At 42.6% G+C, this 14,697-nt stretch overlaps 1 protein-coding gene across 5 annotated transcripts in view; it reads right to left on the bottom strand.

Annotated features, from left to right (window-relative positions):
* Positions 1 to 14,697, bottom strand: part of Osbpl1a (oxysterol binding protein like 1A) — a 187,679-nt gene that overhangs the window by 115,955 nt on the left and 57,027 nt on the right. For all 5 annotated transcript variants that reach the window (XM_050160702.1, XM_050160701.1, XM_050160699.1 and 2 more), the window contains 2 exons: positions 6,471 to 6,593; positions 2,226 to 2,307 (listed from right to left, as the gene is read on the bottom strand). In XM_050160702.1, the coding sequence (XP_050016659.1) occupies positions 2,226 to 2,307; positions 6,471 to 6,593 (205 nt within the window). The remainder of the gene's footprint in view (positions 1 to 2,225; positions 2,308 to 6,470; positions 6,594 to 14,697) is intronic.

Below are 14,697 nucleotides of genomic sequence, written 5' to 3'. Positions count from 1 at the left end.
GCTGGAAACTATCAAGCATACCCTGCTTTGAATTTCTTACAGGTAAAGAGGAATTGAATTGCTCAATTAGAGCAGCAAAGTTGGCAGACTAGATTGGCAAAAGGCGATTACCTGCCCAACCCGATGAATGAAGACGCCAACTAGAAGGGCAACAGCAATGTAACAGGCAGCAGAGCTCAAAAGGAGACCCACAGATAAGAAAAGTCGAGGCTGATCTTGCAGGATATAGTGGAAGGGTAAGGAAAGCAGGTGTTGAACAACATGAACCCAACGACTGACAAGACATAGGGGCACCCTGAGGCACTCCCTCTATGCTGGCTAGTTTTTACATCAACTGACACAGGCTAGAGTCATTTTGGCAGAGAGCAGCTCAGCTGAGAAAAGCACTCCATAAGACTGCTCTATAGGCAAGTCGGTGGGGCGAGTGTCATCTCTGGGCAGGTGGTCTTGGGTACTAAAAGCAAGTAGGCTGAGCAAGTCATGGACAGCAAGACAGTAAGAAACATCCCTCTGAGCCGGGAGGTGGTGGCGCACGCCTTTAATCCTAGCACTCAGGAGGCTGAGGCAGGCGGATCTCTGTGAGTTTGAGGCCAGCCTGGTCTACAAGAGCTAGTTCCAGGACAGGCACCAAAGCTACAGAGAAACACTGTCTTGAAAAACAAAAAAAAAAGAAAAGAAAGGAAGGAAGGAAGGAAGGAAGGAAGGAAGGAAGGAAGGAAGGAAAGAAAGAAAGAAAGAAAGAAAGAAAGAAAGAAAGAAAGAAAGAAAAGAAAAGAAAAGAAAGATCCCTCTGCATCAGCTCCTGCCTCCAGGTTTCTTCCCTATTTGAGTTTCTGTCCTGACTTCCTCTCTTGACGGACAATGATGCAGAAATGTAAGAGAAATAAACCTTTCCTCTCCAACATACTATGAGCATGGTGTTTTATCACAGCATCGAAATTATAACCAAGATACCCTCCTAAATCAAGAGTGTAAACCCTTGTAAATACACACACTGTGGGGCAGGATCATGGTAGAAAGAATTCTCTGGGATCCAACAAGAGAGAAGGGCACTTTCCTACTGTTCCTACCTACTTGGTGGGTGGAGTCAGAATGATTGAGATTCAACACCTGTGAATCATCTAGTTATGAAATCCCAATTTTAAAACATCAGCCAGGATACAGAAGAACCTTTGTAGCCTCAACAGGGATAGGTTACTTTGAAGGGACACCCTAGCAGGAACCAGTTAAAACATGTGCCGTTAAAGAACTCAAATGAAGATACAATCCAGGGAAGTGATGTTCTGTAGACCCGAGAGTTAGCTGCCCTTTCAAAGACTGGGAACAGGCTTACCACGTTGGTTCTTTTATGTCAGCTAAGACTCTTTAAAGAAACAGCTGTAATCACTATTGTGGCTCATTCATCTAGGTGACCTGGAGAAACTTGGCTTGTAATGCCAGAGTCTCTGCCCACAGCAATGTGGATCTCCCAGATTTTTCTCTGTACTAAGCATGTAAAACAGAAACAGAGCATGCTCAGAAATGTGCCCACCCCTACCCATGCATTCCTATACGAGCATGTGAGGGTCTCCCAATAAATGCTCTCTGTGCAAACAATGCTAGTGCTCTCCTTACTCAAGCATAAACCTCTACTCTGGGTGTGCTATATGGGTCTGTGCAGTCACCAAGATGCAAACCCATTTTATCCTGTTACAGAGGGAGCAGAGATAAACCTCTGGTCTACTTCTCCCATCCTCTCCACCCATCCCTTGAGAGGCCCTCCTGTTTGCTGACTCCATCAGAGGTCCAAGTCAAAGCAGGTGTCGGTAATGGAATTTGCTCTACAAGGCTGGAAGAATGGGTGTGGGGGAGTACACCAGGCACAAAAGACAGCATCATCTAATATTTTTCAAAGCAGTGTTATCAAAATGAGAAATGGGAGCTGGTGAGATGGCACAGTGATCAGAGGGCTCAGTGTTTAGAGAGCTTAGTTGGTAGAGGTACCTGTGGCCAATCCTGACAACCCGAGTGCCATGCCATCCTTGGCTCAGTTGAAGGTAAGGAAAGAACTGACTCCTATAAGTTGTCCTCTGCCCCTTCACACACATGCTATGGCACAAACAAGCAGGCGTGGTGCACACACATGCACGTGCACACACACACAAAGTCTAAAATGTGCAGTCACAAAAACTGACAGGGTCAAGAGTGGGGGTCTAGAGTAATTCATCTTTTCTCTCTCTTCTTACCTTTGGCCATATCACACTCCTTAATCATCTTGAGAAAGTTGTAAATTTCCTTATCTAGTCTCTGTTGACATGTTTGTGCTCTCTGAAAGAAAAAAAAAAGGCAAAATTAAAACAAACCAATAAAGAACTTTCCAAATTATTTATGAATTAATGTTTCTATCAAAACTTGCAATTCAGATACATAATAGACACCATACAACTGCATGAAATCACAATACTCTCTCATTACACCATGCATATGTGAAGTTAATTTCTTTGATTTGCTAAATATGAATAAAAAATTATAAAATACATTTCTCAAGGATACATTTTAAAACTGTATTTTTTTGTTTTTGTTTTTCAAAAAACCCAGATGGCCCTAATATTTGGAAACCACGGGCTAATTTTTCATTCAGCATTTCACATACACGCTGCCTCCCCCCGCACCATCAGACCAAGCAGCACATTTCCTTAACTAAGCTAAAGCTCAGGAAAATAAGGTAAAGTAAATTATGGAGCACAGTCTTCCCTGAAATTTTAACTTCTCCACAGTAAGATCCCTACAAGCGAAACGTGAATGTGAAGATCCACCTCTAACTCATATCCCAGCCGCGAGCAGACAAAGAGCACAGTGCAAATCACTGTCGATTTTAGGCTGGCGTTATACAGCAGGAGGAATAAGCAAGAAAACCATGCTGCAATTGCTTGGCTGTGGTAACTGAAAATATTTATTCTGCGAACCAGGACTCTGTAAATATAAGAATCACCACTGTGGGCAGAGTGATGGGCTCAGCTTCCTTACTCTGTATTCGTAACCTCAACTGGCCAAACACAAAACATTTGCCTATTTAAAATTAAACTAGTGTAGCTGTGCACAGGTGACACAGGTAAGTACTCTTTTCTCCTATTCCACTTTATAAATGTTTTAGCGCTTATAAAGCTCAACCCAACCGCAGCAGAATTATTCATGGGACCACATTAGTGACAGGCAGTGTTCTCCTTTCAATGTGTTTTGAGACTCCTAATGACATCTAAATATAACACACGTTCACTTATTTATCAAGAAAGGAATGCTTACACTCTGTAATTTCAAGCCCTATAAAGAGAGAGCTAGTTTGCTGCTCATTTTTCAGACAGTGCCTGTGAATTCAGGTTGAAAGATGGGAAGTCGCTCTAGAAACACTCACTGCAACTAAATGCATTACTCTTGACTTATTAATAGAAGGCCATTCCTGCACTATGCACGTTATTATTCCTGCTCACAGCCAAGTCAATGCCACTGCTTACTCATTTCCTTCCCACGGTGCAAGCCGTCTAAGGAAGCACGGGCTCCAACTGCAGACTCGAGATCTGATGCTCAGCACAGCTCCTGGGTTATAACTAGGACCTCACCCCCCCCCCCACACACACATACACACAGTGCCATCTGTAAAATCTGGAGTCACATGCCTCTTCACTTAGCATATTTACATCAAAGCTTTTTAAAAAACAAAAACAAAACAAACTTCTTTATTTTCTTTTTGGAAGTTGCATATCATGCACCCAATTCCGTTCAACTCCTGGCTTACCCCTCCCAATCCCTCCCACCCCTTCCACCCCCACTCTCTCCTCATCCCTGCCACACCCCACCCACAAAAGGAAATAGATCAAAATAAGCAATGAAGCAAACAAAAAAAAAAAAGAACAAAACAAACGAAAAAATCTTTCCTGTTTCTCCAACACCTCTTCATTCACCCTGGTGGCAATGGAGGTTTCAGTGTGCCATATAAGGTATCTTTTTGTCTCATTAGTTTTATTGTCAAATGTTCATTACAATGAGTCCTGGTCTGGTTCAAGGTCTCTGATTTCTGGTACACCATCATCACTGGAGCCTAACCAGAGCTCTTCTGGGATATCCTGTGGCTGCCACTAGTCTTGGAGAACTTGAAGGTATCATTCCACAGGACCAGTCTCTTCACCAGCTCTAGCAGGTCCTAGATGAGGTAGATGCTAGGATGGGTCAACCAAAGACCAGGCTGTGGGCCTTGGTGGTAGCCAAGCTGGTCAGTCCAGGCCCCTGGAGCCACCTACTTGGGCAAGTAGTTGGAGTCAGTTCCCCTACATGCATGCCCTCAGGGTTGTTCACCCTGGCCTGTCGTGAGGGGTGGGGGCCATGTCTCCAACATGCAGGGGACAGTACTCTTGCTGTAGTGTCCAGTGAGAGGCAAGACCAGCTTTCTCAGGGTTAGCAAAGGGTGTGGTTGGCTCAGCATGGCCCTTTGATTTCATCTCACATGGTTCCTAGGGCCTCCTGAGGTGACACGGGCCACAGAAATCCACACAGCTGTAGCTGGGCCATGGACCCAGAAATAGGCCTTAGTAGCAGCTTGGGCCTAGTAGACATCCTGGCTCTGGGTGGAGGGACTGGTCACTCAGGTGGGAATGGTTGTGGCCCTAACCTTGGACCTGTATGTAACCTTTGGTGGCAATGCAGGACCCAGACTTCAGCACAGACCCCAGCCATGGTAGAACCATGGACTCTGACACAGTTCTCAACAATGGCTGGGTCTGCATATCACCACTGACGGCCCCAGTGGCAGTATGGACCTGAGACACCAACATGGCCCTTGATCTCTGGTGTCTGCACAGCCTTCAGTGTAAGAGATGCACTGGACAGCAGCACAGACCTCGGCTGCAGTAGGGGCATCTGATCCGGACATCATCATGACCTCATGTAGCAGGGCAGGCCACTCAGAACTGGATGCTTCCTGGCCCTTGGAGACTAACCTGCGCTCAGATGGCTGATCTGACCCTGAGCATTCTCATGGCTCTTGGTGGCAACAGGTGCCCCACATGTCAATCCAGACCCTGGCTGCTTATAGGCCATGGACCCTGACATGGCCTCAGCAGCAGCCTGGGCTCAGATGATGCCATGACCCTGGGTGGCAGGGCAGTCCACTTATATCTGCATGGCCCCTGCTGTGACATGGCCCTCAGATAGCAACAAGAGCTACAGTCTCTGGTCCAGATCCCAGGCATCTGTATTGACCCTAGTGGCAACCCAGGCTACAGACTTCAACAGACTCTGGCTGCAGCTGGGTCATGAACCCAGACATGGCCTCAGGCAGCAGCTCGGCCTGGTCACCATCCTAACTCCCAGTGGTAGCCCCAGCAACTAGGATCAGGATGGCTCTGGTAGAGGCCCTATACTGAGTGTAGATACTAAGAGAGACCAGAAGAGGGCACCGGGTTCCCTAGAGCTGGCATTACAAGACACTAATCCTAGGAACAAGACTGGTCCTCTATAAGAACAGCAAGTGTTCTCAACCTCTGACCTCCCTCTCCAGCCCCTTACTTTCTAAGTTTTGATGTAAGTCTAAATATTCTGGTGGATGTTATTTTTGTAAAATGGACTGGTCTAAGAATCATGTTTGATGCTATTACATTACATATTACACTTTAAAACAGTACAGATAAAGCAATCGCTAACACAGTCTATCAGATATCTTCCACAAAGCACAGATGAGTTCAAATTCTCTGATATTCTATCATAAATTAAAATTAGGAATGATGGAGCCTAACATTCTTTGCTTATCTGAGATTAGAGGTTCTTATGGCACTAAAACTCTGTAGATATTAGTAAACTTAATGTCATTAGATTTGTTTACTTAGAAACATGCAAATTCTTTAAATAATCCACTTAATTTTCATATGGTTAAATTTAGGAGGAAAATTCATGTACTTGAGATAACTATTTAAACTTAAACAGGCTTCTCCTTGAGGGTCTACTTCTCCCAGATCTACCAACATTTATGATAAACACGATGCAATTAAAGGAGACAGCCAGCAAAGTGACTAACCCCTGCTCCCCGCAAGATACCTACTGTCAGGAATGGACAAGGTGGTGTTGTCTTCAGATAAAGATGTTTCCACTCATCCCTGATGCTTTACCCTATCCCTACGCCGTGGCCAATACATACTGCAAGCAGTTTTAAATGTGTCACCATGGGTGCATTATTGAGACTCTGAAATATGCAGTGAAGTCATAAAGCAGGTCAGACTCTACATTTCTCATCTACTGGAGGCAGTTTCCAAACACAAATGTAGTTAACATAACAACAGTAACATCACAACATTTTCACCGAGACATTTTATAGTACTATCATAGCAGAGGTATATCAGTAGAATGCAACCAAACAAAGGACAATATTATTTCTATTGTCAGAAATCATAATTTCCAGAAACCATGACTGAGTTAGGTATAGAGGTTGAAGAGTGTCTGTTCACCTCTACGGCCTCCTTCAGGTCCATGGGAGAAACAGTGTCCTCCTCTTCCTCGTCAGTCACCTGGTCCTGAGAGCAGTAGTGAGTGCTGTAGGCAGAGTGCTCCTCAATGGCTTCTAGCCATGTCTGTAACAATCCAAGAATTACATAAACATCTTTGCTCCCAAAAAATAGCTATTAAGCATGAAATTTACATAGAAGGAATTACTAGGTCAAAAAAGCACCCAAAGTGACATTCTGAGTATTTCTTTCTGAGTATTTCTTTATCTTCATAAAAAGATATTCCTAGTGCTTAAAAAAAAATCCTCTATACTGCCAGGCAGTGGTGGTGCATGCCTTTAATCCCAGCATTTAGGAGGCAGAGGCGGATGTCTGAGTTCGAGGCCAGTCTGGTCTATAAGAGCTAGTTTCAGAATAGGCTCTAAAGTTACAGAGAAACCATGTCTTAAAAAACAAAACAAAACAAAAAATCCTCTATACATATATGTATTAATTAGTATTCAAATATATTACAGAAATCAAGCAATGAAGGGCTTTTTTTTTTTCACAGAAAATGGCTGGTTTCCAACACTGTTGCACAGTTTAATACACAGCAATAATCCTGAACACAGTATTACGAACTTAACATGAAATGGCACACAAGAAAATGAGATCATCTTTAAAAAGCCAAATGCAATTAAAATTAGTTTGTAAAATCAAAGTGGACTAAAAATTCTTCCTTGTTCACTTTTGGCATTATGTGTGGTCAATTCTTACAATTCTGTGAAATACTAAGAGGCAAATGACTTCGATTATTTAGGGTTCCTTGTTGAACCGAGGCAAACCTTTTGGAAAAGACTCTTTAAACATTTTATCAAGTTTTCTAAGCAAGCAAATAAGTAAACGCTAAGGTTATGAATTCTGCTTTAGAAAATATGGATTTCCCATTAAGTCACCAAGCCACGAATCCTGGCAAAGTGGAGCCCGATTTGACTGCATGACAGTGTAGCTCAAAGCAGGCTTAGCCAAGTCCCACTGTAGCTCTTTCTCATCCCAGTCGGTCTTCTCTTGTAGCCCACTTCCATTGCTTCGTATTAGATGCCCATCCTAGAAACACTCTTGACCAAGAATGTCCAGTGTCCACTCGGGGCTGGGACTCAGATACGTGATTTTTGCTCTCCTTCCTGTTCCCCACTGCAATGTCTCCAAACTTACTCTTAGTCCTGTAGCAGCTTGCTTGTAGAAACCACACCCCACCCTACCCCACCCCCAATGCAACTTGATTGCTATAGGACTCCATCTCTTGGTATAGACCCTGTCCCTCTAGTTCAGCGGTTCTCAACTTGGGGTCTTGATCTCTTGGAAAACTGAACTACCCTTACACAAGGGTCACATATCAGATATCCTACATGTCAGACATCACTATTCATAACAGTAGCAAACTACAGTTATGAAGTAGCAACGAAATAATTTTATGGTTGGAGGTCAGCACAACATGAGGGACTGTGTTAAAGGGTCGCAGCGTTAGGAAGGGTGAGAAGCTCTGTTGTAGGCCTTTCCCACAGCCACTCTCAGACTTCCCTTCTAGTCGTTCCCACTCCTTTGTTGTCACCTGCTGACCTACACAACACTCTCTGCCAGGGTCACCATAGCCACAACACTTGCCCAGGATCCAGATATGACAACAGCAACCAAAGAGACAAAAAGAACAGATAAGGACACAGAAAACAACTCAAACATCCTGACTCCAGATGCCTAGATCCCAGCATAAAAACGCAAGCATCCACGGCTGAGACAATGTGTCTGTACTAGAAGCCAGTGAACCTATTGCAGAAGGCCTTTAATAACACAAGGCAACTAAAGCACAAGACACGGACTTCAAACGCAATTACGTATGCTTACACTTAAAGGGGGTGTGAATAAATCTCTTAATGAAGACTATGAAAACAAACAGTTGAATGAAATATGAAAGCAATTCAAGACAAGAGTGTAGAATTTTCTAAAGAAATGGAATCACTAAAGAAAACCCAAACTGAAATAAAACTGGAAATAAAAAATTTGGAAGTCAAATAAGAACTTCAGAGTTAAACCTCACCAAGAGAGCACAAGAGATGGGAGAGGAAGAGAGGTCCCAGGTGTTGAAGACAAGGCAGAAGAAATCACCTCCGTCAAAGAGAACAATAAATCTAAAAACTCCAGTCACAAAACAACCAGGAAATCTGGAACACCACAAAAAAGATAGACTCCATGAGTAATAAAAACAAAGGAAGAACAGGTCAAAGTCACAGAAAATACTTTCAACAAAATCACAGAAGAAAATATTCCTAATTGGCCCTGAGGGCTTGAGATGGGTGAGTTGACCCCGACCACCACCACCACCCATCTGACATGTGGTGACACAGGTGAGGGAAAGATGCCCTTCCCCCTCCACCCCTTGCTACCTGCAGGCAAGAGAGCTGGCCCCTGGGGTCACAGGAGTGGGAGAACTAGCCATGCCCCCTCAATAGTTGTGGCACACAGAAGAGTGGCTTCTGCACTCTGTCTGGGCAGCACACGAGAGCTGACCCTGTTGTCAGGATCCCAGGAGAACCATCACTGAGGGTGTGAGAGCAAGAGCTCTCTGCCCCCTGTATTCCCCCACCTACAGCAATTAGGAGGAAGGACCCTGCACTTCACCTGGGCAAAACAGTAGAACTGGCCTGGTGATGAGTGTGGACAGCCAGATCTGAGGACCTGAGAGCAGAGAACAGGCCCTGCTCCTTGCTGTAGGCTGCATTAGGTGAGCTGGCCAAGGCAGTGCTGAAGGGCTCACGCTGGTAGTGACAATGAAGGAAAGCTGAAGGGCTGACCAGCCCAGCAACCCCAAATCCACTTCTCTATGAACTGCTGGAGCATGTGAAGGGGAAGAAACTACAGATCCAAAAGAGCAGGGTCTCCACAACACAGGACAACAGGATATCCAAGAGGAGACCCAGTGAGAGCCCATTATCAATAGTGCTGCAGAAGCCAGAGGCCTGGGGTCAGACCAACGACTCATAGCAATGGACACCGGGCCACACCATAGCTTCCACAAGATTCATTTGTTTGCTTGTTGTTTTGTTTTGTTTTGATTTTTGGTTTTCTTTTAATTTTGTTTTGGGCGGGAAATAGCAAGGGCAGAGGGTGGATACAAGGAGATGGGAGATAAGTGGGATGCATGATGTAAAATCCACAAAGACTCAACAAAAGTTAAAAAAAAAAAAAGGAACACCTGAAGTTACAAGAAGCATACAAAACACCAAATAAATAAGACCAAAAAAGAATTCCTTACAATATAATCAAAACACTACATAATGTAAGAACACAGAAAAGATATTAAAGGATACAAAGGAAACAGACCAAGTCACATGTAAAGGCAACTCCATTAGAATAATATCTGATATCTCAATGGGACCTCTAAAAGCCAGAAGTGCCTGGAAGTATGTTCTTCAAAGTCTGAGACACCACAGATGCCAGCTTAGACTAATATACCCATCAAGACTAACAATCGTAATCAAAGAGAAATAAAAATATTCCACAATAAAACCAAATTTAAGAAACTTCTATCTACCAATTCAGCTCTATAGAACACATTAGAAGGAAAACTGAACATACAGTGAATAAATAATCCAGGACTAGCAAATCAAATGGTGGGGGAGTCACATCACAACAAATAATAGGAATCAATAACACAGCTGATACCAACACTCAATACTAATAATCTCAATTCCCCAATCAGAAAGATACAGACTAACAGATTAGATTAGAAAACGGGATCCATCTTTCTGCCGTATCAAAGAAAAGCCCCTTACCATCAAGGATAGATATCCACCTCAGGGAAAAAAGGTGGAAAAGGCATTCCAAACAAATGAACCCAAGAAGCAAGCTGATATAGCCATTCTAATCTCACAAAATAGACTTCAAAACAAAGCTAATCAAGAAAATAGGGAAGCACAACGCACACACATTAAATGAAAAATTAACCAAGAGTATATTAGAATCTTAAACAATTATGCACTGAACACAGGACACTCAGGTTCATAAAAGAAACACTACTAAGGCTAAAATTACATTAAAAAAGAAAATTAAAAAAAAAGTCTCAACAGATGCAAGAAAATTGATATAACACTCTGTATTCTATCTGGTCATCATGAATTAAAGCAGGGTATTAACAAAAAATAGAAACAACAGAAAGCTTACAAACTCATGGAAACTAAAGAACTCACTACTGAATTAAAAATGGGTTGACACAGAAAAAAGAAGAAAAGTAAGAAGCTTTCAGAATTGATACAAACAAAAGCACAACACACCCAAACCTACGGAACACAGTGAAGATGGGCTCCAAAGGGCAAGTTCATAGCACTAGGAGACAACATCAAATAATGAAAGAGATCTCATACCAGTAGCATATCAACACAACTAAAAGCTCTAGAACAAGAAGAAATAACACCCAAAAAGAGTAGATTGCAAGAAATAATCAAACTTATGGCTAAAATCATTGATATAGAAACAACAACAAAAATATAAAGAATCAATGAAAGTAAAAGTTGGTACTTAGAGAAAATTAATAAGACTGCCAAACTCTTGGTCAAATGAACCAAAAGACACAGATAGAAGATCCAAATTAATAAAAAGGGTATGTCTTAAGTAGGGTTTCTATTGCTGTAATAAAACACCATAACCGAAAAGCAAAATGGGAACAAAGGGTTCATTTATTTGGCTTACACTTCATCATCAGAGGAAGTCAGGACAGGAACTCATGCAGGGCAGGAACCTGGAGGCAGGAGCTAGTATAGAGGCAGTGGAGGAGAGCTGCTTACTGGCTTGCTTCCCCTGGCCTGCTTAGCCTGCTTTCTTACAGAATCCAGGACCACCAGCCCCAGGATGGCCGCCACTTATCATGCATGGGTTGGGCCTTCCCCCATTGATCACTAATTGAGAAAATGCCTTACAGCTGGATCTCATGGAAGCATTTCCTCAACTGAGGCTCCTTCCTCTCTGATGACTCTAGCTTGTGTCAAGTTGACACACAAAACCAGTCAGTACAACTGACCCCATGTCAACCTGACATACAAACACATCACTATTAAACCACAATAAAAACATAAATAATTTTAAAAGTTCCACAGTCTTTACAAATTCAAACACATTAAAATTTTCAGTCCCTTTAAAATAGCTAGCATCTTAAAATCCAAAGTCTTAAAATTCAAATCTCTCAACAGTGGGCTCCAGTTAAATACTTTCTTACTTCAAGAGGGAAAAATCAGGGCACAGCCACAATAAAATCAAAGCAAAACCAAATTCCAACCACCCAATGGCTGGGGTCCACTCATGATCTGAACTCTTCCAAGGGTCTGGGTCATGTCTCCAGCTCCACCCTCCACAGCAAACACAGCTTGTCCATGCTCTCAGGAAACACTTCCCAGATTTCACCTCAGTGACGACAGTCTCTTCACCACTAATTTCTCAGCTTTAGACAACTAATATTGAAGCTTGTTAACCACAGCTGATTCTTCACTTTCAGCTATCAGAACCAAAGAATCTTAATTCAAAATAACAAATGACCCTGACAGTCTTTAAACTTGCCTCTGAAACTTCACAAGCCAGGTCTCCATCCTCTGCACTGCTCTCAACATTCTCTTCTTCCAAGTTCCCGCAGAACATCCCACAGAGTCTTAACACTCAATGATTCTTCTAGCCCAAAGTTCCAAAGTCCCTCCACAGTCCTCCTTGGAGCATCATCAAGACTGCCACAGCAACACCCCACTACACTAGTACCAATCTGTCAAATTGACACACAGAGCCAGTCAGTACAGGGGGACATTACTACAGACACAAAGGAAATTCAGAGAATCATAAAAACATACTTTAAACTGTGTACTCTACAATAAGAGGAACACCCGTCCATTGTTGCTAGAGTACAAACGTGTACAGCACTATGGAAACCAGTGCTGTAGTTTCTCAGGAAGCTAGGACTAGATCTACCGCAAGGTTCAGCAATATCATTCTAGATACTTGCTTATCCATGTTTATTGCTGCTATAATTAATAACAGCCAGAAACTGGAAACAACTTAGATATCTGTCAACAGAAGAATGGATAAAGAAAATGTGGTACATTTAAACAATGGAATATTTTTCAGCTGCTAAAAAAAATGAAATTGTGAAATTCGCAGGTAAACAGTTGGAACTAAAACAACTATCCTGAGTGAGGTACAAACAACAACTATGGTGTGTATTCACTTATGTGGGGATGCTAACTATTAAGTCTCATTCAACGAACAGGCTACAATCCATAGAACCACAGAGGTTAAGTATAGGGTAATGGACTTGGTGGGGTGGATCTTCCTAGGAAGGATGAATTGAATAGACAGTTAATGGATGGAGGTAGGTGTAGAACAAGATGATCAAATAGGGAGGGGGAGGGAAGAGGGAAGTGAAGGAGGGAATACAGGAAGGAATAGCTAAATATAAGGGTCATTGAGGGACTTCTTAAAATATGCACGTATATGAAAAAAATCTAAATGGAATCACCAAATAACAGGAGAGACAGGGCTGGAGAGATGGCTCAGAGGTTAAGAGCATTGCCTGCTCTTCCAAAGGTCCTGAGTTCAATTCCCAGCAACCACATGGTGGCTCACAACCATCTGTAATGGGGTCTGGTGCCCTCTTCTGGTCTGCTGGGATACACACAGACAGAATATTGTATACATAATAAATAAATAAAGAAAAAAAAAACAGGAGAGACAAAGCCTCAACTAGAATCTCTCATCAACAACTGAAACCTCCAATTTGGGGAATGGCTTACATCTAATCATGTTTCTTGCCTAACGGGCCAGATGGACAACCCAGACCATCCAGGCTATTGCAAAACTATGGGATGCTCTTCACAAACTGATAGTAAAGCCTTACTGCTGAAGACAACATCTAGACAACTCATGGAGAAACTGAACTGGTACATACCTAGAGCCTTCACCCCTACTGACTAATGTTCATGGTACTGGAAGGCACTCTGCACATTGCCAGAGGAGAAAGGCAAACATAAACCCACCTAAAAGTCCTTCCATCTACAAGGGTGGCCTGCCTGCAAGATACACTGGTGCCATAGCGGACATAACCAACCAACAATCTGACTGATTTAAGGACACCCTATGAGATGAAACCCATACCCAACACTACTTGGATGCCCACAACTTGAAATTAAATAGGAGAAATTCTGCTAAAGGAACGTAGCAATAAAATGACTAACGACATTCTGCTATACTTATAGAGCAGTGCCTTGCTCAGCCATTGTCAGAGAAGTTTCTTCCTGCAGTAAATGGGAACAAAAAGACTCACAAGAGATCAAAGTGCAGAGAGTCAGAGACCTTGGAATGCTCAGTCGTAAATGAGATTTCTCCAACAACTCCCTCCCCTCAGAACTCAGGGAAACTACAGAAGATGAAGCAAAAACACTGTAAAATTGCTATCTCCAATTGATAACAACTCACAAAGGAAAAATTAGTCTTCTCATTGGGTATACAACCCACCCTTAAGGACAGGCCCCAGGCCTAGCAGTGGACAGCCAACACAAAATGAACTCAATGGCATTTTCGGAGGTTGCTTGTCTCATAATGATTTGTCCCCCACACAAGAAAGATAGCTAAGACAATAGCAACTAATGAAAGAACTGCTGCAGGTTTCACTCCAGAGCTATACTAGTAAAAACAGCATGGCATTGGTGTGAAAACAGACACGCTGAATAATAGAACTGAATTGAAGACCTAGATATAAGTACACACACCTAAGTAAACCTGAATGTTGACAAAGTCAAAAAATACACACTGGAGACAAGACAGCATCCTCAAAAAATGGTGCTGATCAAACTGGATAGCTGCATGTAGAAAAATACAAATAGATCCATATTTACCATCCTGCACAAAACTCAACTCTAAATGGATCAAGAAAAAGACCAGATATGATATGTTATCTGAATATGGTAAAAGAAAAAGTAGGCATAGGCTTGAACTCATTGACACAGGAAAGGCCTTTCTGATGAGGACACCAATAGCACAGGCACTAAGAGTAGCAATTAGTACATGGGGCCTCGTGAAGCTGAAAAGCTCCTGAAAGGCAAAGCAACAACCTACAGAAAGGAAAAAATCTTTACCAGTTACACATCTGATAGGGGTTTGGTATCTAAACTATTCAAAGAACAAAAAAAAAGGAAGGAAGGAAGGAAGGAAGGAAGGAGGG

Source organism: Alexandromys fortis, unplaced genomic scaffold (genome assembly GCF_014885135.2).
Source record: "Alexandromys fortis isolate MF-2015 unplaced genomic scaffold, M_Fortis_MF-2015_v1.1 scaffold_104, whole genome shotgun sequence".
Classification (NCBI taxonomy): Eukaryota; Metazoa; Chordata; class Mammalia; order Rodentia; family Cricetidae; genus Alexandromys; species Alexandromys fortis.
Note: the sequence above shows the minus strand (reverse complement) of the source record. Positions and strands in the feature narration are given on the sequence as shown.